Below are 26,885 nucleotides of genomic sequence, written 5' to 3' on the forward strand. Positions count from 1 at the left end.
AAAAGAACTTCCTTAGTCCACTGGTTTTTCTGGACATCTGTCAAAGACTGGCGATTGTTTTATAATATTGGTTTTGTAAAACATTGATATCCATACTGATATCTTCTTGCGAAGCCATTTGGGTCTTATATATCTGTATAAATAAAAAGGTTTTATCAAGATTTTAAATAAAATAAATCGTTTGACAAATTCCACCCATTTACAATGTCACTTCTTTTATTTCCAACAGTCCTGAAGGCAGCATAATGCAGCGAGTCAAAGCAAGATTGAAACCTGTGGGAGGCGGGGAAATGGGGGTGGGACGTTGAATGCTAAGATCAGAAGGGGACACGGTTTGCTACAGCGGTAATTTTACATATTATAAGCCTGTGGTTTACAGTACGCACTGAAACATTATTTGGTCGTAGTGCAGGACGATTTAAAAGCTTTGCTTCACGCTAGTAGCCTAGCAAGCTTACATTAGCATTAAGCTACACTGAAACAGTGCTTCACTTCCGATCCCACCCAGTGAGAGCTAGCCAGCCAGCTAGCTAGCTAGCTAATCCAACCCAGCCAGCTGGGGTAAACGTTACCAACCGAGTGGTGGGTAAGCCTGTGTTTTCTTTTTCAGAATGTATTTGTTTTAATGTTATAGCTACATCAAAGGACCTGTAGCTTTGAAGCACATATGTTGCTTCATAAGTTGGGTGAGGAGTCACTTGCTTGTTACCCTTCTCAAGTCTTTCTGTCAGCTAATCGTGCCTGTCACCGTTAGATGTTTAAACTAAATACACGTGAAGTGTACTTTAACTAAGCGAAGTCGTTAATTGTCACCAATCGTGTTGCTATATGATATGCATCGATTGCTGTTAAGGCAGCTATCATAGGCATAAAGGTTTCCATGTTTGACCTGGGTGCACCTGTGTTAATAGCTGACCGTCTCACTGGTGAATATAAAAGGCGTATTTATGAGAGTGTGTGTAACGATTTACTTAACCTCTTACTTTCATTACAATGGGGTGAAAAACGGGGTGCACGGAGCAGAAAAGCTAAGCCATATAGTGTGTTGACCATAGACTTACTGGATGTAAAGAGGCAGGTTTTATGGCACAGCCCATGCATTACTGATGGTTCACCTAAGAGTCTTGACTGCATGTATTGCTGTTAATAGTTACAGTTTCCACCTGATCACAGACGTGACAGTGCCCTGAGGACTTAGTGTTGTATAAATATTTCAGTATTTTCCTTTTCTGTCTGCAGGTGAGTGCTAGCAAGGATGACGATGCCGCATGTAGGGGCAGTATTTGCAGCAATAACAGGAGTGATGGCCATCATGTTGCACTCCTCTATTCACAAGATAGAAGAAGGACACCTCGCTGTGTACTACAGGTACATCAGGCCTGACTCATCACACCTGTTTCTAATGAAAATGACACCTGTACTAAGAATGTGGGAGTGCTATTTGTAAGCACCCTGTTTCAAATGATGGTTATAAAGTTATATGTCCTCTTATTTTTTCCACTCTCATTAAATATAATCAAAAGAAAATCAGATGTTCTGAAATCTGGCCAAATAATTTGTATTTGTTTCAGAGGTGGGGCATTGCTGACTACTCCCAATGGTCCTGGATATCACATTATGCTGCCTTTCATTACCACCTACAGAGCAGTGCAGGTAAGCCTCTCTTTCCAGGCTTGAAACATGGCCTTTGAGCAAAGGCATGTGTAATTTAAGATTCAAACAGGAGGTGCCTGCGCTTTAAAACTAGAGTGGGATCTTCTATAAATAAGTCAGCTACAGCATGCAAACAGTTGTTATTCAACCGTGGCTGCAGGGGCTCTGTTTTACAACAAGTAAATGGAGCATTTACATGCCAATACATATATAGTTGTGGGCAGAAGTTTGCATACGCTTATCATTGGCATGAAAGTCATGGCAATTTTAGGTTTTTCATTGATTTCTTTGAGGTGTTATTTTTCTGGGGTAGAATGATTGTGCAGCCTACATCTTTAATACCTTTAAGAAACAAGAATTGGTTGCACAGGTTTGAATTTATTTAGGATTTTCTCAAATCCACACTGTGTTGCAATTAAACATAGAGGTGCAAATATATACATACAAACCCTCTAATACTTATTTAAATGTCTCTTTACAAGTTCTGGCACAATTCTGTCTGGGTATTTGGCCACCGTTAATGGCAGAATTGGTAGAGTTCATTTAAATTGGTTGTTTTCTTGGTACAGACCAGGCTTTTAAGCATCATAGTTCACAAATTTTCATTTGTGCTTTGGGAGGGCAATTCCAGAAACTTGATGTTAGCCTGGTTTATCCATTCGAAAATCAGTTTTGATATATTTTTGGGATCATTGTCCTGCTGGTACACCCAACTGTGTCCAAGTTTTAACCGTCTAGCTGTTAATTGTAAGTGAAGTTGAAGATTTTGGAAATGGTCCTCATGCGCTGTTATTTCATTCAATTTGTGCAATGTACCAGTACCTCTGGCAGCAAAACAGCCTCAGACCATGCTACAGCCAACACCATGCTTAACAGCTGTTATAGTGTTCTTAGGTTTGAAAGCCTTACTCCTCCAAGCATAAGTCTTGTCATTGTGGAAAAATAGCTCAATCTTTCTGTCATCTGACATAAAACCTTTCTCCAGAAGGCATTTGGCTCGTCATTGTTGGCAGCTGCAAAGTTAAGCTGGTTGGTTGGTTTTGAAACACAGGTTTCTTTCTTGGTTGCATGTTCTTAGTGTAGGGTGATATAAAACTCCCTTTACTGTGGACAGAGATGTCGATGTTCCAATAGATCATGGCAGGCTTGAGCTTTAGTGGTTCCTGGCTTGTTCCTGAACATTCTAACAAACATCCTCTCATTTGAGGGTGGTAGTTTGGGTCTTGTTCCAGACCTTGGCAACATATCCAGGTAACTTGAAGAATTATGGCTGTTTTGGAAAACTACTGTTACAGTTAACGAACGTTTACAATCAGAATTGTAAAAGAGTATCATAGTAATATAGTAGAATATGCTTTACACATTGTATGCATTCAGCTTGTATTAACTTGAAACAACCATGCACTTCTTTATGTAATCTTGTATAGCTCCTAAATTATATAATGTAGTATAAAGTAGCATTGCACTCAATTTCAAATCTTAATAATACAGTCACAGGCCACTTTTAATAGGTACCTTGCTAGTACCAGATTGGACCCCGTTTTGCCTTCAGATCTGCTTCTCTGAAGCAAGTGCTGGAAACATTCCTCAGAGATTTTGTTTCATGATGGCATCAGACATTTGCTGCACATTTGTTGGCTACGCATCAATTATATAAATCTCTCACTCAACCACATTCCAAATGTGCTCCTTTGGACTGATATCTGGTGTCTGTGGAGGCGACTTGAGTACAGTGAACTGATTGTTATGTTTAAGAAACCAGTTTGAGATGATTTGACCTTTATGACATGTTGTGTTATTCTGCTGTAAGCAGCCATCAAAAGATCATACAGAGATGACATTTAAGGCTGTGGCATTTGAATGATGAAGAACTCCTGCAAATCAGAAAAGATAGGGGGTGCTTGGAGTCGTATGGCCATAAGCATGAAATAAGCAGGATGGATCCATGATTTCAATTTTTGTGATCATGTGCAAATTGTAGTCCTTTATTCCCAATTTTCATGCTCAGTTTGAACTTCAGCTATGTTTAATAGCAGTTGAACCTGTTGTACCCTGGACTTTATATGCTCAGTTTTAACAAAAAGGAAAACACACAGGTCACTTATACTGATAACTATGTCACAATATTTTCAATGTTTCTTTTTTTTTTTTTTTCAGACTACACTCCAAACAGATGAGATCAAGAATGTGCCTTGTGGAACAAGGTGTGACTGAACTTCCTAATTCAGCTGTTAATAAAGTCATTCCCACATTAATATATATTTACCTGAAATGGTTTTTTTTCTTCACAGTGGAGGTGTGATGATCTATTTTGACAGGATAGAAGTTGTGAACATGCTCGTCCCCTCAGCAGGTGCAGCTTGTTTTTGTGAATTTCTTTCACTGCAAAACTTCCTTATTTTGTTGACTTATTAACCCTGTTGGCATCAAAGTAATTGTTGCTTTTGTTCTGCTATATTCAGTGGTGGACATTGTGAGGAACTACACCGCAGATTACGACAAAACTCTAATTTTCAACAAAATTCACCATGAACTCAACCAGTTCTGCAGCGTGCACACACTACAGGAGGTTTACATTGAGTTGTTTGGTTAGTACGTTTTGGTTGCATTTTACTACAATCCTGAAATTCCTGAAATTGGATCATACATTAGAACTTTTTCTTTTATTTTGTTTGCAGACATCATAGATGAGAATCTGAAGACGGCATTACAGAAAGATCTGAATGTTATGGCACCTGGACTTACAATACAGGTACCTAAGCACACACATAACCTGCACATTTTCAGTGACATTTTAGGGATGATAAAATCAGCTAGTTGGTTTTGTGCTGTGACACATCCAGAACTCAGATTCCACCTTCCCTCATTCCCTCGCTCTGTCCCTTTTACAAAGACTTTAAGGTAACACTCAGTACTTAGAAGTCTATATTGTACATAGTTTAACATTTCCAGCTGAAATAGAGAATGTTTAGTGGGAAAAAGGTGAGATCGAGCTGGTAAATAGCACACAGTTTCATACCAGCTAGATTTGGGCACTAGCAGCAAATGTACAGAGAGTAGAGATTAACAGTCAGTCCTTCGTACTGCCTACTAGTACACTAATAGTGTTGTTTTTGTTTGTTTTTTTCCTCTTCCTCGTTGGCAGTTGATCACCAAATAGCCCAAACTTATTGCACGTTTTCTTCCGCACTAACCTGTGTTAATACAGTTAAAAATGCTCCCTTTGAGGTGAGGTAAAACAGAAGTCAGATTAAACTGTTGTTTACTGCATTACCTATTAGCTTCTTGCAGGAACTATAAATTCATTTTAAGCCGCGGGGTAAACCAGGTTACTGTCTGTTAGTGTTTGTTTAATGACCCCTGCTCATGGGCCAGGACCATTAGTGCACAGCTAGGAAGAAACAGATGTTAGTGTGTCACCCAAACAACCCCTCCCCCCAAACCCACACACACAATAAATAAAAATGAAAATATAAAAAAATAAATGACATTTGCTCACCAGTTTGAGGGGAGGAGTCAAAGTTTGAATAGATACTAGTAGGCCAATCTATCTGTTTCATGTGTCTTTTTATTTTTGTGAGCAATTTTCCCTCACTGTTTCCCTCTTTTTTTTTCTTTTTTTCTTTTTTTTGTACTGTTTCCGATAAAGGCAGTTCGTGTTACCAAACCAAAGATCCCTGAGTCTATCAGGAGGAACTTTGAACTTATGTGAGTTTGTACAATTGAAGTTACCAGCATAGACTTTGTACATGGTTTAGTTTCTGTGATTTCCTCACTCAATTCATGCAAGACCACATGGAAAGCAAAATATTTGCAAGAACCTCATTTCTGTCTATCCTTGTGTGTCTGTCTGTGTGTGTTTGTGTATGTGCAGGGAAGCAGAAAAGACTCGTTTGCTAATAACAGCTCAGACTCAGAAGGTGGTGGAAAAGGAAGCTGAGACTGAAAGGAAGAAAGCCATTATTGGTAAATGCGCTGTTTTACTGTAAAGCATGCAGTTCCCTTTTTATTTGCATGACCATCGGTGCAATTTTAGCATTTTGCCTCTCAAAGTTATTCATGCGAAACCCCACTGCCAACCTCAGCCTTCTCTTTTCTGTCACACAGAGGCTCAGAAAGTGGCTCAGGTGGCAGAGATCCAGTTCCAGCAGAAGGTGATGGAGAAGGAGACAGAGAAGAAGATCTCTGAAATAGAGGGTCTGCCTAAAATCCTTTGGTTCCTTTCTGTGTCATGAATCTGTGTGTTCCTGAGTTGTGGTGTGCTGGTTTATTTGTCTCATTCAATAGTGCTTCTTTGTTTCAGATGCTGCCTTCCTGGCCAGAGAGAAAGCTAAGGCTGATGCAGAATTTTACACTGCTGCCAAGTTTGCTGAAGCAAACAGGGTAAAAAGACCCAAACAGTTTAAACACTTTGTTGTTAACATCAAATGCAGTCATCACAGATCGTATAGTTTTAAAACAGTAACACTCTGCTGAGAGGTGTTTTTGCAGTGGCTATAGTAATAAAAAAATCCCTAATGTAAAAGAGAATAAGGCTTGATTTAGACTTCTTTGTAGAGCCCATGATGTAACCTATGTAGGTGGCTGACGTTGTTGACGCATTTATGCTTGTGCTGGTCCAATATGTGGTAATTACCTTGTGGTTGTGTCCTGATGCGGTGTCAGCTGATAGAAACAGTTGAAATGTTGGGACTTTTTCCCTCCCTGGTCCCTGCTCTTTGTAATGGTCTGTTTTGTTTTTGTTTGTTTGTTTGTTTTTTTTAACGGCAAACATATTTGTCCCTGAAGTTTTTCTACTTCTCTGTGCATACATTCACGTCAGTTCTGATCATTACAACAGTCTGCATCCAGAAATGCTATTTCTATTGATGCTATGATTATCATTCCTTATTTTGAGATGATGATCCATATTTTCTCAATGATAAATTTAAAAACTGCGGTGGAAAAAGTAGCCAGAAATTCACAGGAGGACTCTATTGTACTGAACAGACCATTTACAATAGTTGCGGGCTGCGTCGACTGCGTGTGTAGCTAAACTCCCAGGGAAGTGCACGTTAGATTACGGCATAGGTTATGGCGTAGATTTCCAGCAGTTGTAGTAACATAGTTTTAGTTTATGTTTATTTGTAGGTTTATACGGCAAACGCATGGATCCACACAAACCTGCTGTAATGATCTTAATAACCTCACTTCACCTGACCTAAACAGAATCAACTTTAAATAGATGCAGACTTTCGACAAACTCTACCAAACTGGGTAATTGCAGAAAGATGTCACAAACCATTAATTACCATCCTCCGGACAAGAGTCAGGTCTTGAAGCAGCTCCACTTGATCAGAGTTAATTTAATTGCTCATCACTGAAGTTGGTCCAGCTGCAATGTTGCATTTATTTTTACCCATGTAGCTGTATATAGTCACATTAAGATAAAGTGTTATCACAAACCGCAATGTGATCCAGCACTAATTGAATCCTCACACTCTTCTGTCTCTCTTCTAAATCCTTACAGCTGAAGTTGACACCTGAATACATGGAGCTGATGAAGTACCAGGCCATAGCAGCTAACAGTAAGATCTACTTTGGCCAGGACATCCCGAACATGTTTGTAGAGGGGGGCAACGGTCCACCAAAGTCTCCGCGCTCCCCTTCATTACCGAATGCTGAATCAGACTTCTTTAAAGTGAAGCCTGATGGACAGTGAGTCCACAGCTCTGCCTCTGCACAGGACAGGAGAGCTTGATGAGGAATTGTCTTGTCACTGGGGCGTAGAGCGCTGAACTGAAGATGATGATGATGGGTGGGGTAGCTTTTCAGCTAGTTTGGTGAACCGCACGCTTCAGTCTTAAATCTAAATGGCAAAAAAAGAGTGGGAGAGGGTTTAAGGTGGAAGAAAAGTGAAAGTGAGATGGGAGAATGTGACAGATGAAAAGGATTTTTTGTTTTGTTTTGTTTTGGGGGGGTTTCAGCCTTCCACATTTTTAAAAAGACGAGCTTTAGAAATGAGATTGATGCCATAGTTAAAAAACAAGCATAAACATGCTAATGCCTGAGAAGGTGACGGCAACTAGTCGCCCTAATTTACATGTGCTTGCAATCAGTGCGGTGTTTAACTTTTGCTTTTGGGGCTGCATTCATTTTTCGTTTTTCTTTTGTTATCTTTTTTTGTTATTGATTTTTTGGATGCAAGGTCAATGATTTGTGATGAGCTATTGATTTTTGAGAGTTATGTGGCTTGGCTGCACTGGAATCTGACAGGTGACACTAATTAAAAGCTGGGTGGACAATGTATGTGCGTGTGATGGGGGTCAAGTCATCTCTGTGCCAACCTCACTTGCACTGACTTACTAAGGTGGCTGTTCTTTTAAGAGTATAAGGGCCCGTTTAAGCTGCTGGTGGATGAACTTGGACACTTGATGGGTTATATACAGAAGTGAGTGTGTTATAAATGTCCAGTTGAGTGAAATTATACAGATATTAGCTGTGGAGGGGTATCAGATTGGTAATGTAGTTTATTATTTAGTGTAGTATTCTGTTATTAGTTGTTTTTTGGACCTCCTGTGACACAGACTCTGAAGCAAATGAGAGGGGGGAAAATGGAAGAAAGATCTGGCGTTGCTTAAAGATTTAGTCTAATACAAATTGAGGATGGTTAACAGCTGATTGTTGTAACAGCGAGCACTGCAGGAAGTAGAGATTATCATTAAAGAAGTCAGCGCATGTTTCTTTCTTCAGATTGGTTTCCAGAGCCGTGCATGTTGAAATTATGAGTTTGGGATGGTTCAGATAGAGCCTGCAACCAACTCTGTTGTTATGCAGTGTCTTCATAAGTGGTTAAATGTAAACTCTCAGGACATGTATTAAATATTAATAAGACAGCTGTTTAATGTTCACTCTCCAAACAACAATTAATTCAGATTTTCACCATGAAGAAAGCTGCGGTTTGAGAGGAAAATGGAAAAGCACCACCTTTTCAGCTAGGTGTCTGTCTGGAACAATGCCAATTTAAGAGCATGCAGGGCGACTGAAATAGGAATAATATTTAAAACGAAATCGACATTTCATTGTCAATGTTTACATTTTTTATGGTGATTCATAACTAAGCGGACTACAGGATCTTCTGTCATTTCTCACCGAGATAATTGAAGTACCACAGAGCTTCCTATGACGACAGAAACTCGGAGAGGATTCACGTAACCTCCAATCAGTTTTTGACAGCACGAGTTCTACTCAAAAACAAGTTGGTCTGTTTAGAGATGAATGTTGCTTTGGCTTAAGAAAAGATACGGGTTGGTGCTAGTTTTAATGTGTGTGTACATTTTGATTCTGTTCTGCTTTGCGTTTTAGAAACATGGAAATACAATTGAGATAACGAGCCTTAAATAATATAATGGTTTACCCCAGACTTAAAGGTTCAGTGATTCTTACAGGCTAAAAGGCTCCTCATAGACTTTGAAGATGTGCCGTTCTGTACGGATCGTCGCTCTCGCTTTGAAAGACTCAACAGGCAGTGAACACTACGAGTGTTTTGAAGACGCCGCGCTGTTTCTGTGACCTCCATTTGGCAGTTTAACGCTGCACCTCGCAATTGCTTTGGTGGTGGGTTCAAATAAAAGATGCAAAAGAGGGGGATGAATCACTCACAAAAATAATTTTTGTCGATTTTTTTTTTTTTTTTTTTTTTTTTTTTGTACAATCTGTGAAATTTAAACATTGTTTCCTTGTTTTAAAAGGTTTATATGCAAAAATGTTTTCAAGTTTTGACAATGTTCTTATGTAACAAATAAAACCTATTTTGATACCTCTCTTCTCTTTGCATTGATGTGTGGGCATTGTTGTGCATTCGAATGCCACAAGGAGGAGAACTTGTGCCATGGTAGATGGTTTGAATACTAGCAGTGGCAGACTTGATCAAAAGAAAGAAGGAAAATATTTTATGAATAAATGGATGGATAAAGACCCCAGGGACCCATTGAATATGTGTCAGTTTGTATGTATAGAAGTAAAATCAATCATGAGCTTGTACAAAGTTTAGAAACACCTTTATTTTATGTGCTAAGTTATAGAAGGAAACTCAAATTTCCCATACTATTTTGTGACACAAAACTACACATGCACACTAAAATATATTTGCATCTTAACTGCAGCACAAGTGCCTCAAATCTCACTGTTGTTGTATTTATGTCCTTCTTTTTCCAATGTTTTCAACAAGTGACATTATACATTATATCTACAGGTTTTCTATATGTTTACAAATTGATAGATATACCAACCCACATTTGAGCCTGTGCATAATTGGCATGATTTATATCCCACCACATATTCTAATAAGAGGAATTTATATGATGTGCGACTGTAGCTTTTTATTTCATTCCAAAGGCTGGGTAGTTGTGGAAAAATGAGCACGACTCAGTGAACACACTGAATATATAAACACGATCCATCACACAGTCCTTGTTGTTCTAACCCACATAATGTGTTGTAAACACTCCAAAAACAGATCTGTGTGAGTGTGTGTCTGTTGAGTTTGTAAAGTGGTCATCTGAAGAAAATAAAACCCGCTCTTCCCTCAGCACAGCCAGTCAGCTGTTCACAAATGCTTTCCAGGAAGCATTCAAAGTGTGTGTCAGTCCATGTTACCAGATGAAGGATGGCTTCCTCTTGTGACCTCTCAGCCCTCATGGACCCTGGTATCCTCTCACAGCCAAACCAGTGGTTTCTGGGGGAGGGGTTTAGCTTTTGATTGACCCAGATAAACTTTTTCCCCCCACTTTTGATAAGATTTTAAAGATATATGATCATATTGAGTGTTTTCGGGTTTAAATAAACTTCACTCCTCATTGATTACAAAGGAAATTTGTTGGGTTTTTTTGTGTTTTGGCCTGTGCTTAGTGTAATGGGTGGTCTTATTACTTCTTGCCATTTGCGCAATTCCAACCAGTTTGAAGTCCTCTCTCTTAGGAAGTGAGGTTATGGTCAGGTTTTTTTCCCTTTCCTGGCTGAACCAGCGCTTTTCCTTTTGTTGCTTTTCATCAGATCCTGGATGATCCATCTTGCCTTGACATCATCCTGGATGTGTCCCCAGATACAGAAAGGTGTGGTCCCTCATCTCTGAGTAAATCTAGTTCCCAAACAGCAGGGTGATACTCTGTGTGATTCATCAGCGGCAGGCAGCTCCTTTATCAAAAGCAGCTCTGTTCTTCAGTTTTCCCTCACATTCTTATCCACTGTCTGTATTAAAAGGAGTATTAACTTTGCTATTTCCTACCACTTATCACTGTCTGAGTTTCTATGGAGACCCTGGTAATTTCTAAAGTCTGCTATACAATTAGGGCTCTTCTGTGGCTATGAATAGAGCTCTGTTTTGGGAAAATAACCCAAGAGATCATCAGGATTACTGTGTTTAAGACGCCAACATTGCTTGGTAAAACAGGTCTGCTTAATTTGTTTGCTTTTAAATTGCTCAAATAGTTGATTTTTGAGGGAAAAGGAAGGGAAAAATGGAAGCTAAGTAAACACTGTTTTTAATGTTTGCTGCTGCAGCCATCTTAACTCTTACAATCTTCAGTTTTTCAATCTGCTGTCAGGAGTTCCTGATAGCAGGTAGTAAGTACGGGGTACAAAGATGTGAACTTACATCACATCAATTTTCACCAAAACTCTTCTCTGAATGAAATTGTATGAAATGCTAAAAACAAAACAGGGAATTATCAAGCAAAGCTGAGTTGATATGTCAAGTTATTATCTCAAATTTCAAGTCACTTCTGAGTAAGCTGAAATTTCAAGATGCTAACCCAAAAGTTTGACATGCTTAAAATAAATAAAAATGAATCAGTGGCAGAAAGAAACCTCCACAGGGAGTAAATGTACAAGTACCATCAAAATAGGAAAACTCAACAAGGAGTTAACGACCAGCCATAAAAAGTGCAAGCACAAGATTTCATGTAAAAAGGAATAAAGGCTTTAGCTTTCAAATATTTGACATATTGGAGCCTCTGTAAGTTCGGTTGATTTGATTATTTGTATACATTTTATATATATTGTTATATCTATTTTGAAATCTTAGCACGAACCTTAAATAAAATTGATTGTTGGTATCTTTTTAGAACTCTTCATGGCATAGAGTCAGAGGATTTGGAAACACGCCTCAGAGCTTTTGGTCCGTACTGACATGATAGCATCACACAGTTTTGTCTGCTGCACGTCCATGATGAAAATCTCATGTGTCGCACAGCATCACAAAGGTACAAATGTACATGTCAGATATTTATTTTAGATATTTTAAGTACTGTGATTGAAAGAAATGTATTACAGTAAAAGAAATCTAAATTTTGAATGATATTTTTTTAACATCTGTCCTTTGTATTGGACTTTGGGTCTTGCTTAACAACAGTGATGTAATGATGCTGTTTTCATCTTCCTGTGGATTTCTGGTAAAAATTTCTTTTTGTCTCATGAACATGAAATAGATGAGGGAAGCACATCTGAACACTAAAAACATTGTTTTAAGAAATAACTTCCCACAGTCAAGCTTTTGATTAGCTGTGCTGTAAATGTAGATCACCTCAGCCACTGCTCTTACAGTGATCAGGCATGTTATGAGATCAGGAAAGGTTTTTACTTAGAAATGTGGAAATCATCTGCTCATCTATGTTTAAGAGAGGTCCTTATTAAAGACACCTGGTATGGTATTCTGCTGCTGTAGCCCATCTGCTTCAAGATTAGACTTGATGTGCATTCAGACCTGCTCTTCAACATACCTTGGTTGTAACGAGTGATTATTTGGGTTGCTGTTGCCTTCTTATCAGCTCAAAGAAGTCTGGCCATTCTCCTCTGACCTCTGGGATAAACAAGGCATTTTTGCCCAGAGAACTGCTGCTCACAAAATGTTTTCTCTTTTTCAGACCATTCTCTGTAAACCCTAGAGATGGTTGTTTGGGAAAATCCCAGTACATCAGCAGTTTCTGAAATCCTCAGATCAGCCCATCTGGCACCAGCAACAATGTTACATTCAGATTCTCTTAAATCACCTTTCTTCACCATTCTGATGCACAGTTTGAACTTCGGCTTGAGTTCCTGCCATGTGATTGGCTGATTAGACATTTATTTAACCAGCAGTTGAACAGAAATACCTAATGAAGTGAGTATATGTATTGGTTGTCAGGTAAACAGGGACATTTTCATATAGTGTGGTCCGGCAGCAGAACCACTTTAACTGGGTGTGATTGTGACTCATCACATATATTGTGTCACACTGAGTCAGATGTTTTCCATTGTTAGGCGTAATTTACCAAAAATAAATCAATAATTCATTAATTTAAATACATGCATTTGTTAAGTGGCTCCAAAGTGTAGTGGTTTATAAGCTAATGGATCCCAGGAGGAGAAACGTATTCCTTTATGGTTGCATCAAGAAGTATCCAGTGTAAAAGTCTGTCAGTTCAAACATGCAGAGCTACCTGCTGTGGCGACCCCTTGTGAAAAAAGGAGTAACTAAAATCTAAATCTAAAATAAGTGTAACTGTAAACTCATTAGGTGTTTGTTTTTCTCAGTCATTAATTAAGTGATAATGATGATTAATGAGGTGGCATGATTGTGAGCACGACAGTCACATTGGCAGGCAGCTGGAGATGATCAGCTGCTCCTGGTACAGCTCACGGGGTCACATGCCTCTCACGCCAACAAAGCCCACATAAAGTAAAATAATGAGGGACATCTCTCTCTCATTTGGCACTACAGAAAAACCTCAAGAAAGTGAAATGAGATTTATATCTGAAAAGCAGACGTTGGGCTGCGGTCTGCTGCTGCTGTGTCACGACTTCGTCAATGCTCCTGACTTTGATGTCACAGTAATTCAAAAAAAAAAAAATGCTCGATAAAGTGGAAGTGAAGTTATTAACTAAGTTCTGGTTAACTAAGGTCTGGTTTTCACACTTACACAAAAGCAGGAAACTTACCAAAAATGAGTGAAGGAAGGAAGTGGCTGCCGCCAAATGCAACACCATATATAGTTTTGTTTTGTTGGCTTTAACCCACGACTTGGCTTATTTGATACACTGCCCTCTTATTTAGTGAGACAATTGTGAATGGGGATTTGTGGCTTTATTTAGAAGCTGACAGTCAGAAATTATGGGCTGTTAAAAAAAGCCCAGAGATACCTTTCACAAAGAAGCAACTATTTACATTCAACAAGTCATGATTTCATATAAAAGGGTCATGAAGCATAAACACAGAAGATTCTAGATATAAGGCTGTGGATCATGTTATTAAAGAAAGAAAAAGAGACATTTCTGCATCCTGAAGTGTGTACATTTTATGTTCTGGGATAAAATTCCATTTTTTTCTTTTTCAAAACAAGGATTTAAAAAGTTCACATCTGGAATCTCCCTTGTGCATTTCAACAGATGTGACAGTTTTAGCTGGTGGGATTAGATAAGATGATCATTTGCCTTAACTAATATTTCTTTTTTACAAAATACAGGTTTACATATCAGAACTGCTACAGACATTTCTCTGTCTGTATAGTTTCACAGCTGCTTCAGTGTGTGTTGCCTCTTGCTTTGTACGTCTCCAGATGCTGTGTCAGATCTTGAATACGGACATCCTTCAAGTGAACCAGATGTTCCAGCTTGTTCACTTTCATCTGGAGGATCTGCAAACATACACGACCAAGAAAACCAAGAAAAGAAAAAGAAAAGAGGGATGAGGCTAAAGAGAGGATATTTCTTTGAAGGCTTCTGAAAACTTCATAGTGCGGTGAAAGGAGAAGTTGCACGTTTGTGTCATCCTTCTGCTTCTCTCTAAACATGCAGATGTGACCACAGATGGAAAAGAAAAATAAGGGTTATATCCGCTGAGCAGATACTGACTCACTCGCCACTGCTGACACAGGACATTACACATGCCTAACACACACTCCTAAATATTTTTCTCCATAACACACACACACACACACACACACACACACACACACACACACACACACACACACACACACACACACACACACACACACTTTAGCAGAGTGTTTCCTGCATTCATGCATGTCTGCATGCAGACTTTACCTCCACAGACTCCATCAAAGACATAATTGCTTTTTCTTTTTCCTTCAGCATTTGTTGGAAAGCAGGATCCATGTCTGAATAAAACTTTACTGCACGCTCCACTTTACTGTACCATAAAAAAAAGAATGGACAGGCTATTATTTTTGTTTTAAATGTTCTTGTGATTCATTGCATTATAATTAAAAGCAGTGGTTTTTTTGGTCATACCTGTTTTTTTGCCTGTTCTTTTCATCTTTTTTCAATTCCTCCAGCTGAGTTAGAAGTCTTATCTCAGTCTGTTGAATTTCTGAAGAAAAAAAGTGTCTTGTTTTACAAACTATGATGTGAACAAAACACAATGACTAAAAGAATCTATACAGCTGAGTAAAAGAGATAAGGCTTGGTGGCAGAAAGGGTGACGACCAATAGCAGAAAGAGGGTGAAATGCTGAAGTAAGATTAGTAGATAAAGGAAAAAAATATCAGGCTTTAAGTCAACGGTGCTGAGCTCAGGCCAGCGATAAGAGCCATGTGGAAACTGATACGAGAACCTGAGTCATGTGTCTGATGGCGGGAGCGAGTGTAGACGGAAGAGGAAAGAGCAGAGGGTGGAGGCACTGGCCAGCTTTGATAGGGACGGATGAGGTGTGGGAAAAAAGTTCACTCCTTTAGGGTGGTGGAATTTTCTTCTAATCAGTTCTCCCCGATTCCTTCAAATGGACGTTTCTTTGTGTTTCTGATTGGTCACTGCTATCTCTGGGATAGATTACACTTAATTTGGGCCTGAGAAGATCTTGGAGACGCTTCATTTCAGTGACAAAAACAGCGATGAACAGTCACTAAACTGCTCCCTTAAACAAAAACCAAATAAAGAGGGGGAAAAAAACACCTTGCTGAATGCTGAATATGCTGACTTGGTGTTTGGGAGTTGACCGGCAGATATAGCTGCATTAACAAAAAAAAGTCTAAAATAACACCAAACACACTTCCTGTGCTAAATAAAGCACATCTTAGCTTCAGTTTTGTTTGGCTTCAGTTAAATAAAAAACAACAGTTTCAGCTGATATTCTGCACAAACTACACTATCATTATGACACATGCTGCAACATGCATAAGGCCAATATAAAGTCATTGCATTTATCCTAATTCAGCTGTTTTATTTCCATAATCTACTTAATGTTACTGACTTCATCACAGTTTGTAACTTCCAGCAACACCTACATCACTATCGTGTGATGTGATGCAAAGCCAAATATGGCATCAAATGCAGAAGACTGTACCTTCATGAGGTTTCTCCTGGTTCCTGGTGTCATAATACTCCATATCCTAAATTTATAAAACAAAATATATATCCACTGTAGTTAGATTAACATGGACAAGCATGCAGTAATTCATATTTTGCATTCAAATAGACAAAAAAAATGACCTATACCGTGTGTGTCACTACACACCAGTATGTTGTTGGTGGTGTACTCCAGTTTCTTTTCTATCTTCTCCCTGAGGGTGCTCAGGACAGGCACTATTGCTCCTGTGGTGCTCTGTGCAATTTTCTTCAGTGTCTCCTCAGGCACATGGAAGTCCAGCTTGGAAAATACCTTCCTATCCTCATATAAATAAAAACACATGTCTCTAATACCTAGAACTATGCACAGTAGTATCAGCAGACTCGGTGTGATTTAACTGATGAGACACAACATAGGAGCCAAAATGTTTTCAGCAAATTCCCATAAATCTGAAGCTGGCTTTGTGCCATATCAGTGGCGAGGGATGGAGTGAGTGGGTGTAAGTAGGATATGTCCGCAGGACCAGATGTGGAGGCCCAGGAAAAATTTTATTTGGATGGGAAAAACATTAGGCAATGTCTGTCATTCCTATTAAGAGATATTAATTAGCCATCTAGCTTTTTAACTTTTTTGTAGCTTGTGTACAAGTTTTTGTGGCAGGCTGTTAAAATGTGATGTTTTTCAGCTGTGGAGAGTGTTTTTCTCTGGCTGGGATGTAGTCATTCAATCCACCAGATTCAGAAGAATCACACACACACAAAAACACACACACATAAAACAGTGATGTCTTGCCTGTTGAGCAGGTTCCAGTTGCTGAGCTTCTGCTGTGTGGAGTTTGCAGAAACATAGTTGTGCAGATCAACAAGCTTGGGGAAGAAATATTTTACCACCTCAGCAGCCATCACTAAGGTTCAAAGAGAAACTTAGTCAGATCACAAATAAATAAAATTACCGTAGCTGGAGACATGGAGCTATGCAGATCATATTACTCCTGCTGTTACTGCTTGATTGTTTGGTTAGCACCTCCATGAGGACTGCTAGGCTAACTTTACTACCTGCGTCGCTGAAGTCTCTTGTGATGTGTCTTTTGGGCCGGGACAGCGGTATCTTATCTATCCACGCAAACAGGTCCTGTAGTTCCTCTTCGTTCAGTTCTCGTTCCATTATTTATAAAATTACAGTAGTTTCTGAACGATTAAAACAGTCTTGATGAGCTAACCTATAGCTTCAGCCCACCTCAGGTTGTTTGAAGCGTTGCTAGGCGATCAGCTGTTAAAGGGCCAGTTCAACCCCAAATCAAAAATATAGATTTGTTTCTCTTTTGGCCAATCTTTGAGGGATTTGGGGTTTTAGGGAGTTGCAAAGTCTTTCAGTTCTAATGTTGTGTTGTTATCGGCCTTCTCTTGAATACATTCAGTCAACTTGTGTTGCTCTGGTGCTCAAAGCATCTAAAATTAAGCACGGCATCTTGCAGACATCATGACCCCCAAATCTACCCTTGAGGAGAGGCTCCTGGTAGTAATGATAACCCCTTCATCTGGAGCAAACTCACCCTGTATGCTTTAGCAGTTTCTCTCCTTTTCCATATCCATACTTCTCTCTCTCATCATTCTGGAACAAGTTCGTCTTGGTTTTGTGTTTCCATTGTTTTCTGTGACGCTTTTAGTTGGTTTGTGGGAAACTCTAATCTGGCCTTTATATTCTTGAGTGTAACCAGTGGTTTGCACCTCGTTGTAAACTCTCTGTATTTCAAATGAAGAAGGCATCTCTTTATTGCAGACCTTGACAATGATACACCTCCTCAAGAGTGTTTGCCATCTTTTGAAGTCAAGTTCTTGGAGGTTTTCTTTTCATGACCATGGAATAATTATGTCATCATGCACCTTAATTCTCTTCTGTGGTATTTCAGCCCTGTTGGTGTGGCTGAGTTGATGAGTGCATTCACCCTTTTCGTGTATCAAATTTGACTTTTTTCATTTTTTTTTTTTAAATCTCCCTGATAGGTTTGTTTAGGCTTTTAGCTGAAGGCAATCAATGTCTCTTTAGACTCTGAAAATGGGGAACTGTATAAAAATTACTATAACTGAAAGAGTTAATGCAATGGTTTCTTAAAAATCCCTTTGAATTAAAGCTGAAAGTCTGGACTCCATTCACATGTTGAATCAGGTTTTGCAGGGAAAAACTACAAAATCAATCTTTTTTTCCCCCCCCCCCAACCAATTATAGATCTAATTGAGTTTTGTTCTGACATTACGCTGCTGATAGGACAGAGCAAAAAAATCAACAGAGAGTCACAGATGTTAATATGAATATCTTCTGGATCATCTGGATATAAAGACAGAGAAAGTGACAGAAACACTGAGTGTGATGGATCACGTTTATTGCAAGCCAATAAATTAGAACATTCAGAACTGAAAGATTTAAAGACAAATCGAGGGTGAATCCTCATCATTGGTATTATGAGTGAAAGGACTTTGTGATCTTGTCTGCTGCATAGAATAATCAATATCCTTTGACATCTATCAGGTCAGCACGCAAAATAAAACAGATATATGTACTGGTTCAATTGCACAGTAAAGCATAGACAGGTCAGTACAAAGAGTTTTAAAAAAATGACAAGAAAAGACCTTCTTCAATTAAAAAAATCTACCTGTAAAGTGCTCATGCCACATTTTAAAATCCCTTAACAACCATATTTCAGAGAAATGCAGTACCAAAAAAAATGTGAGGGAAAAGGGAAAAGGAACAGTTACAGCATTGATAGTGCAGTTACCTTATAAAATCTTCACATATCCCAGGATTTAGGCAAAAAACAAACAAACCCAAAAACCAAATGTTTCCCTTTAAAAAGACTCAAATAAACTAAACAATCGTCATGGCAGCAGTGCCATTTGTCATTCATAAAGCACAGAATATGAGTCTGCTGATCATTACTTCAGGTTTTCATTAACATACTGAAGGTGTACATAAGCAGTGGTAATCCTCAAGGAGACCACAAAAGCTGTGTTGCTTAACAATGCCGATTCTTCAGCGGATCCTGTTTCTACTTTAAAACAGAAGAGCGTCTCCAGACAGGATCTTCTTGGTCCTTCTAGGTGAGACAAAAACAATGTCCCCTGTCAGAAGATTTCAGTGTTTACACCTCGATGAATTAGTCCCACTGTCATCTGGGCCTGCTGGGAGGCATCAGGGCAGCCCTCCCGCCGAGCTAGGGGAGCAGATAAATAGTATTAGCACACATACTTGGGATGAGACATTTTTATTCTCCAAACTTGGTCTTGGTGTGTTTATTTCCCCATGTTAGTGCCTCACCAACTCACTGGTGGTCAGGAGAAGTTTATATGCTTACTGATTCACTGACTGCTTGTTCATTACACTGCTATGCTAGGACAGAGCCAAAAACCACAGACATCTTCATAAACGTGATAGCCTCTGAGAATGTCTGAGTCTGAATACATACCAGCTGAGTGTGAGGCAATGAAGACAGGACTGCGGAGGGCTTTGGCTTCGCTGGAGGCATTGGGGGCTTTGGTTTCATGATCTGAGAGACAAAACAGTTCATGTTTTAAAGAAGCAGCAAACGCAAGCACTGTTAAATGTGTATACGCAAATAATGAGTTCAGTTTGAACGTTATTTACCGGCTTTGTTGTGAGTGGTGGCAGAGGTCTCGATGGAGGCAGTGGCTTACTCTGAAAAAAAGAGAAAAAAAAGTATATATATAAGACCAGAATAATGATACTAAAATAACAATTTTTAAAAATAATTACTGCCCCAAAAGACAATGAAGACATGCAGTTTTACCTCAGTAAAGATTGTCTTTCTTGAAACAGCTGGAGCCTGCGTGAATGGCTTTATAGCCTAAATAAAAACATTTATTTACTAGTTGAAACATATAAATAACATTTAAATGAAGCTGGAACCGGAGGTCAGATTACCTGCTGAAACACAGATGGCTGGGGTACGGCTGCTGCTTTCTTGGGCGGCTGTAAAGGGAGAAAATAGAAATGAGTACAGTCTAAAATGTTATTTTTTAAGCCTTATTCCTCACTGGTTTTTGACAGTTTGACTAAAATACAAGTCTGTTTATGATTTGAATTTGGTCCAATAACACAGGCCAAAATCTACTGCCACAGCACATTACGGCACTCTGGTGGCAAATCTGCTACATCACAGAAGGTGCTCACCTCTGGAGCTGCTCGGCTGGGCTTTAGTGCTCCAGTCTGTGATCTGGTAGGAGCAGAGAAGAGCGGTTTACATGCTTGAGTGGCCGACGACTCCAAAAATTTAGGCTGGCTGATTTGTGCTGATCCAAGAGGAGGCCTGCGTCGTTCGCTGCTCGACCGAAACAACGGGTTGAACTGTCCCGCGGAAGATGGGAGGTATCTGCAAGGAAATATGCACAATTGCTTAAAAGAAACTCTGACAAGCTTATAAAGTTTTATTTACTTATTGTGGTGATCCAAAAGCTAAAAGAGAGGAGGAGCTCCTTTCTGTACCTCTTCGCAGGCTGTCTCTTTCTGACGTACCACATCAAACTCCCGATAACCACGAGCAAAAGAAGAAGTAAGCCAGCCACCAGTGACACTATGAACTTAACCAGGCCTGACTCTGTACACACACACAATAACACAACAGATTAGGCCAATGAGATTTTTTTTGCCCAAGGATGAGCAAATAACAACATACGTCACCCCCCTCAGGAAGCAAACTCCTCTGTAACATAATTAGGGCGTATGTACACACTAATAAGGAAATGCCACTGCATCAGTGTCTGCTTGTATTCATCAGAACAGAGCACGATTGTTTTAAGGCCCATGAGAAATTCAATCCAAGTATTGCAGCTCAGTGGAAAACAGAGCATAAGGGTCATGTGTAAATCATGGTTATTAAAAGGGCAGGGAGAAGCGGGCTATCAGTGGGTGTATGTCAGGATAGTAGAGTACCTTGAGGCAGCTCGGACTGCTGCACATCACAGAAAGGTGGAGCCCAGCCAGGATCGCAGTGACACTTGCTCTCATGATTGCAGACCTGTAAGAGATCCCACTCATAGTACGCATGTTGTGCTGCCATAAATCCACAGTGCTTTAGAGTGCCGAGGATCTAAAGTTCTCACCCCACGGTTGTTGCATTTGGCAGAGCAGTCATTTCTTCCATACATTTTTATGTTTTTTATGTCTTGACACTGTTGATTGTAGCATACCTAAAGGACACACAAAGACTTTGCAGGAATCTGTAGCGCATGGATGTTTTCTTCATTTTAGCTACAAAGAGCAGCTTTCTCACCATGTTTTTGCCGCACTTAGTGCCAGTAGGTACCATGTCCAAATCTTCGGGGTAGTTATCTTCAGGGTTCATAGTTGCCACATTGCACATGTCTCCGTTTCCTACTTTGTAAAGGGACTTCCTGGATGTCACAGGGAACTCCCATCCGCCGGAACAAAAAAGTTGACCACAGGACTGATCTCTGTAACCGAAAACCACAAGGGATGGTTTCAAGAACAAACAGTACCTGGCAGGGAATATGTGCAATTGTAGAGCTTTGGATTGCATACCGGCCTGGGCATCTCTGGTTAAAGTGTGTCTTTCTGCAGTTTCCATGCAGATAGAAACAAGCGTCTGAAGCGACTTCAGCATCTGAAAACAATCACAGCAAAAAATACAGCTTGATGAGTCTTGATTATTAAGAATAAAGCACATCTGAAGCAAACTGTGATTCACTAGTTTCTTAACCTGGTCCCCAAAGCCTCTTGCAGTGATCCCGGCGTGAAGGACACTGTCCATTGTAGCAGTACCCTGTTCCATGGTTACACAGCAGGCCATTCTGGGTGTAGGCGTCAGTCGGACAGACAGCAGAGAAGCCGGTACAATATTCTGCCAGGTCGCAGTCTCCTGCTTTCGGTCGGCAGACGCTGCCTGTCGGTTTCAGCTACGGAGCGGAGAGGAACACAGATGGTGATGTACCGACTACTAAAATACACGCACTCACACATAACCAGCCAGACGGCACAGTCAGACTGTGTCTTGTTATATAGTAACATAATTAGTATCAGTGTGACTTCACACAGTGAGTAGTACTTACTTGGCAGTTGTGGCAGCACTCTCCCTCTCCACACTGGGCTCCTGCATTCAGTTTGCAGGTGGTGGCATTGCAGCAGGGATTCTTGCATTCCTGGCAGGCATACAGAGGCATGCACATCTCAGTCATCATTGTGTGTTTCAGTAATGGGAGTTTGGCTATACAAAACGAACGTGATATGCACAAACCTCCACCGTGCCGCAGTCGCACTCCTCTCCAGGCTCTAAGAAGGCATTTCCACACATGGGGCCCCCATAAACTCGATCGGTGGAAGGAGTATTGAGCAGACATGCCGGGTTGATCTCCTCCAAGAACTTGCTGAGCTGCTGCCGACTGCAGCTGCTGAACAGCTCCGGATACTTTAAGCTAGAGGAGGTGGACGATAATAAGACCATATCAGATGTTTTTCCTTCGAAGGTCTGCACATAGGAGGGTGTTCATTTGCACAGGTGCAAAGCTGAGCTTACCCAACGCTCTCTGACATGATGCAGCCTTTTTTTGACACAGAAGTGCCACAGACACAGTCTTCAGTGTCGTGGGACAAGCCTAGGTTGTGACCCATCTCATGCGCAATGGTGGAAGCCACTCCAATTGCATTAGTGTTATGGTCCTGTGCGACATTTAATTCACAAACATTTAATTTCCACATCTTTCCACTTTTAATTAAAGAAATCCACATTGAAACATGACTACCTCATTGACAGCTCCAGAGTTAGAGGTGCACATAGCATTGGTGTTTGCTAAGCCTACAGTGGAGCCATCAAAATCCACAGCTCTGAAAGGTGATGAGGCAAAATGTTTACAAATTATCTCATCATTTTTTAGATAGGTTTAGTAAGCAGTAGAAAGACGAACATCTTACGTTATGAACTGCGCATTGTCATGTTTGGTCCTCGGCAGAAGGTGCTGCTGACGCCACTCAAGGAAACGACGGAGGGTGACCTCAGGGTCAGTGCTGACATGTATTTGATCTCTGTATGACCAGATATCCAGGCCGACGAGCATCACACGAACGCCCACAGGGCGATAGAGCTGAAACAGAGCAGCGCGGTGAGCGAAATCAGTTAAAATCAGCATTTGCAAAACCACAAAATGCTTCAAGCAGCAGATTTTATAAATGTGCAACAGGAAACTAATGTTGGGTCTAGTGCTGCAAGATGATGCATACACATTGGGAGTATGCAAAGAGAATTGTGGGATATGTGTGAAAATTTTCAGTTAAGGTGTGAAGATTCACAGTTAAAGTTAGATTTTTCACAGTGAGAAAAAAAACCTTCTCCTTCCTTTTACTGGTCAGATTCCAGTCAGTAAAGAACAAAGTATCAGGACACATTTCTTGCGTGAAATCCAAAGTGAAAGTAAAGCTTGAAGACGTGTGGGACACGAAAACACAGAAACAGTGCCAAGACACAAACGTACTTTGTCCACGTGGTTTGCTATTTCAAGCACTCTGGCCTCTATTGTCTTCTTACTGCCAAACTTCTTATACTGAAAGAAACCATTATTTCACTTAGTATCACATTTAACAACATGCCATGAACAAAAGAAGATCTTACACCTCAAAAAGTGTCTTACTCGTGACTATAGGCAAAAGAAAAAGTGAGCTCAAACCTCTCTATGGTCAACCACAACAACCAGCTCCACCGTCCTGGGTCTCTTCGTTCGCTCTGCTTTCTGAGCTCTGCTTTTCTGAGAAACACAAAAGACACATGATATTAACAATGTTGAGCATTTGTGTATGTGTACCTGTTTGGTTAGGATTATGCGGTTAAAGGGTGGTTAATGAAAAATAAAAAGTTTCTGTGTTTGGGGTGACTGTGGTTCAGGTGGTAGAGTAGGTTGTCTACCAATCAGAAGCTCCTCCAGTCTGTGTGTCACAGTGTCCTTGGGAGAACACTGAACCCTGAGTTACCCCAGATGTGAGTGTGAATAAAGTGCGTGTGATTGGGTGAATAGGAATCCTAGTATAAAGCGCTTTGAGTTTTTAAAGTTGAATAGAAAGGCACTATGTAAGTCCATTTGATCGTTTAAATGCTTTTAGAGCAGTGTAACAGTGACTTTGTGCTAAATATTCACACACTCAGTCACAGGTAATGACCCAAACGTATTAAAAGCGATCTATAACTTCTCTCTGTGGTGTTTCCCTTTTTTCTTAGATCCTTTCATTGACTAAATGTATTGTCACTTGTGGGAAATGTGGTTATTTCACTGTAACTTCACTTCTAATTGTCGACCTAAAGAAATCTATTTTCATACATCTTCATAAATGTCATGACGATAGAGAATTACTTATATTTTTGTATCACAATGCAAAGTCCTGTTTTTTTGTTTTTTGCATAAATCTATGAAATGTGAGACAGAACCATAAATCTGGATGTGTCCATCTTGTGTGTCTTTACCAGACTGGCGAGCCGGAACAGTCCAGACGGACGAGCTACATGATCATAGAAAGTGGTCGTGTTTCCATGGGAACAGAGGCTCCTCTTCTTCCTCAGGTGTTTGTAGTTGTAAACAGCATGAAGACCCTCATCGCTGTGAGTGTCGGCACTCTGGCCGTCATCCTGCTGTCCTGCCTTGGTACCGAGAGGCTCAATGAGGTACGTCTGGTCCCGGAGGCGCACAAACCCCCTACAGAGGGGACAAAGGCAAACTTTTCAGCATGTCTGGTTCTCAAACGTCAACTTTCCCTTTTCATGACAGCAACAGAAGGGTTAACGAGAGAAGTCTGCATCCAAGGAGCACGAGTTACTGTGCATGCAGTCTTGATGATCTTTAGGAGGGATGCTGATCTTCCCTTTAGTTTGGGCGTGCTGGCCATGAGTCACAGACGAAGTCTTACCGTAACATAGCATCATGGTTTTTATGAAATTTGGGCACCCCTTCAGGGAAAGAAACCTTTTTGTAATTAGAGGTAAAAGATGAAAGAAAAAAATTATAGCCTGCATTACTCACTTTATTCCTGAGCAGAGTCCAATGCTGGCAGAGGAGTCCTCCACTCCCACGATGTGTCCGTGGTAGTAGCAGTGAACCTGAACAGACAGCCATGATTTGTACCAGAATTAATAATGACATTTGGGATTTTTTAATCTCCCAGATATCTCAGTGTGGTCTGGATGCTAATCTTAACCTTATATGTCATTCCCACTTCCTCCTGTTTCTTCCTGCTGCGTGTGTGTCTGTGGTCATAATCGGGAACCTGAGAAACTTTTTTTTAGTGCAATTTGATATTTTGAAACGTGCAAGAAATAATTACACGTACTGCACAAAATGCCCCTGATCTGATGTTTGTAGCAGATAATTACAATTTACTGCAAAGTGTTTACTTTAGAAATACGTTAACAGTAAGCGTGGATACAAATAAGTGAGCACAAAAGACCTGTTGTCTTTCTTCAGGTCAGAGCTATGATTTTAATATAGTCAAAAGATTTATATTGGCATTTCGCAAAAGGAAAAAAAAAAAAATCCGGTAATGGATGATAAATGTACAAACACCTCTGTAAGCAGTTGGTGGCACAGGATATCCTGCTTTCATATGATTCAAGCCTGTGCAGTCAAATACTTATATGGTAATCTATACCAGTAAAAAGGATCTGAGAGAGAATGACTATGGAGTATCGTGCTAAGCATCTTGTGCACTTTCACAAAAACAAAATAGACACATTTTCCCGATGGTGTAGACAAATAAAATAATGTAAAGATACATACACTTAGATCTGGAGTGGTTGAGATTTGGTCTCCCTGATCAGAGTAATGTGTCACAGAGAAGGTTTTACCCACTAGATTCCTGAAAAAAGAAAGTGCACAAATTGAGGAACCTCAAAGGTTTAAAAAAGCCTTAGAAAGTAGCTCAAAATCAAACAAGTCATTTAAAGTTTTCTCACTTGTTCTTTTCCAAATGCAGAGTGTGGTTTTGCCCTGCGATCCATATAGAGTACTGCAGTGCATCAGGGTATTTCTGTTCACACACACACAAGAAGCAGAAGGGATTTAAATTCATTCTTCAGATCACTTTTTTCTTAATGAACTGCTTCAACAGCACAGTAGAGTGAGTGTTACCTTGTGTGTAGCAGCAGCATCATCATCATTAAAAACAGATGAGTCCTTCAGCCTCTGAGGTATCACTGTTTGGTACTTTATGACATGAGGTAGAGTCTCTACACTGGCTGTAATTATCCCTGCAAGTGTTAAATGATTTATTAGATAAATCGAAAGAAAGAAAGAAAGAAAGAAAGAAAGAAAGAAAGAAAGAAAGAAAGAAAGAAAGAAAGAACTCTTTACATACCCCATGAGGAGAAGAAAATCCATATAAAACATCCAGAACTTGACATGTTGCTCTATCAGACACACTCTGTCATTGTGTGGTTGGCTCTCTGAGGGAAATACAGAGGATCCTCAGCTCTCCGCCTCTCTCTCTCTCTTTCTCTCTCTCTCTTCCTCTCTGCCTCGTAATATCCTGTAGCATCTAAATCAGAGCAACCACGAGTCACCACAAGAGATTGTCAAAAAAGAAAAAAAGAAATTGTTAAAAAAAATTGTCTCCAAATATGTTTTTGAACTCTGTAGTCTGTGATTTACATGAGGGGCTGAACGAGCAGAGTGAAGAAACAGACACGAATAACAGAAGCACTTTAAAAAACCACGCCTGGAAAGTCTGTGAAAGTTATTTCTGCAGTTAACTGAAAAATAAAACGCTTTGCCACCAAAGTTTCACCCATCCTAACCACTCTCACAAACTGTTGAGTATCAAAGCTTACTGCTACAGAACGGTAAGAGTTATCTGTCTTTAGCCATCAGGGCACGTTGTTGTATTTGCAGCCATCTAGTGGTAATGT

At 40.0% G+C, this 26,885-nt stretch overlaps 3 protein-coding genes across 6 annotated transcripts; 1 reads left to right on the forward strand and 2 right to left on the reverse strand.

The window, feature by feature from the left end:
- The first annotated feature begins 266 nt into the window (after positions 1-266).
- erlin1 (ER lipid raft associated 1) lies at positions 267-9,323 on the forward strand. Of its 3 annotated transcripts, none has more exons than XM_005737192.2 (12): positions 267-586; positions 1,240-1,368; positions 1,572-1,653; positions 3,811-3,857; positions 3,945-4,006; positions 4,116-4,241; positions 4,332-4,405; positions 5,303-5,361; positions 5,528-5,619; positions 5,761-5,850; positions 5,957-6,036; positions 7,163-9,323. In XM_005737192.2, exons 2-12 carry the CDS (start codon positions 1,256-1,258, stop codon positions 7,352-7,354), a joined length of 1,017 nt encoding a protein of 338 aa, XP_005737249.1. In that variant the 5' UTR covers positions 267-586; positions 1,240-1,255; the 3' UTR covers positions 7,355-9,323. The 3 variants fall into 3 exon arrangements, with proteins under 3 accessions (XP_005737249.1, XP_005737250.1, XP_005737248.1); XM_005737193.2 differs by having other exon boundaries at positions 267-582; XM_005737191.1 differs by having other exon boundaries at positions 267-345.
- Positions 9,324-13,734: 4,411 nt separating this feature from the next.
- spef1 (sperm flagellar 1) lies at positions 13,735-17,234 on the reverse strand. Of its 2 annotated transcripts, none has more exons than XM_005737195.1 (7): positions 17,032-17,234; positions 16,769-16,880; positions 16,145-16,292; positions 15,974-16,019; positions 14,923-15,001; positions 14,716-14,821; positions 13,735-14,303 (listed from the first exon to the last, which is right to left on the reverse strand). In XM_005737195.1, exons 1-7 carry the CDS (start codon positions 17,138-17,140, stop codon positions 14,190-14,192), a joined length of 714 nt encoding a protein of 237 aa, XP_005737252.1. In that variant the 5' UTR covers positions 17,141-17,234; the 3' UTR covers positions 13,735-14,189. The 2 variants fall into 2 exon arrangements, with proteins under 2 accessions (XP_005737252.1, XP_005737253.1); XM_005737196.1 differs by lacking the exon at positions 17,032-17,234 and adding an exon at positions 16,929-16,998 and having other exon boundaries at positions 16,769-16,842.
- Positions 17,235-18,345: 1,111 nt separating this feature from the next.
- On the reverse strand, positions 18,346-26,491 carry adam8a (ADAM metallopeptidase domain 8a). The gene is made up of 25 exons (XM_005737194.1): positions 26,336-26,491; positions 26,110-26,228; positions 25,935-26,008; positions 25,759-25,837; positions 25,006-25,082; positions 24,453-24,681; positions 23,665-23,742; positions 23,473-23,541; positions 22,916-23,085; positions 22,747-22,828; positions 22,521-22,663; positions 22,242-22,419; positions 22,057-22,146; positions 21,708-21,903; positions 21,530-21,611; positions 21,261-21,441; positions 21,091-21,177; positions 20,921-21,005; positions 20,474-20,585; positions 20,162-20,360; positions 19,913-19,960; positions 19,779-19,835; positions 19,616-19,666; positions 19,437-19,517; positions 18,346-19,184 (listed from the first exon to the last, which is right to left on the reverse strand). The coding sequence occupies exons 1-25, from the start codon at positions 26,379-26,381 to the stop codon at positions 19,140-19,142; spliced, it is 2,658 nt and encodes an 885-aa protein (XP_005737251.1). The 5' UTR covers positions 26,382-26,491; the 3' UTR covers positions 18,346-19,139.
- Positions 26,492-26,885: the final 394 nt, after the last annotated feature.

The sequence above is a fragment of the Pundamilia nyererei genome, unplaced genomic scaffold (genome assembly GCF_000239375.1).
Source record: "Pundamilia nyererei isolate P.nyererei 1_Seehausen unplaced genomic scaffold, PunNye1.0 scaffold00073, whole genome shotgun sequence".
NCBI lineage: Eukaryota > Metazoa > Chordata > Actinopteri > Cichliformes > Cichlidae > Pundamilia > Pundamilia nyererei.

Bases quoted from the DNA above. Each gene is read 5' to 3' on its own strand.
- erlin1 (XM_005737192.2), top strand. From the start codon at position 1,256: ATGACGATGCCGCATGTAGGGGCAGTATTTGCAGCAATAACAGGAGTG. The intron at 3,858-3,944 runs GTGTGACTGAAC...TTTTCTTCACAG, and splicing joins AATGTGCCTTGTGGAACAAG to TGGAGGTGTGATGATCTATT. The intron at 5,851-5,956 runs GTCTGCCTAAAA...TCTTTGTTTCAG, and splicing joins GAAGATCTCTGAAATAGAGG to ATGCTGCCTTCCTGGCCAGA.
- spef1 (XM_005737195.1), bottom strand. From the start codon at position 17,140: ATGGAACGAGAACTGAACGAAGAGGAACTACAGGACCTGTTTGCGTGG. The intron at 16,293-16,768 runs GCAAGACATCAC...ATATGAGGATAG, and splicing joins AACTGGAACCTGCTCAACAG to GAAGGTATTTTCCAAGCTGG. The intron at 14,304-14,715 runs GTAAAGTCTGCA...GTATGTTTGCAG, and splicing joins CTTTGATGGAGTCTGTGGAG to ATCCTCCAGATGAAAGTGAA.
- adam8a (XM_005737194.1), bottom strand. From the start codon at position 26,381: ATGTCAAGTTCTGGATGTTTTATATGGATTTTCTTCTCCTCATGGG. The intron at 26,009-26,109 runs GTAACACTCACT...GTGTGTGAACAG, and splicing joins ATGCTGCTGCTACACACAAG to AAATACCCTGATGCACTGCA. The intron at 23,086-23,472 runs GTACGTTTGTGT...GCTCTGTTTCAG, and splicing joins TAGCAAACCACGTGGACAAA to CTCTATCGCCCTGTGGGCGT.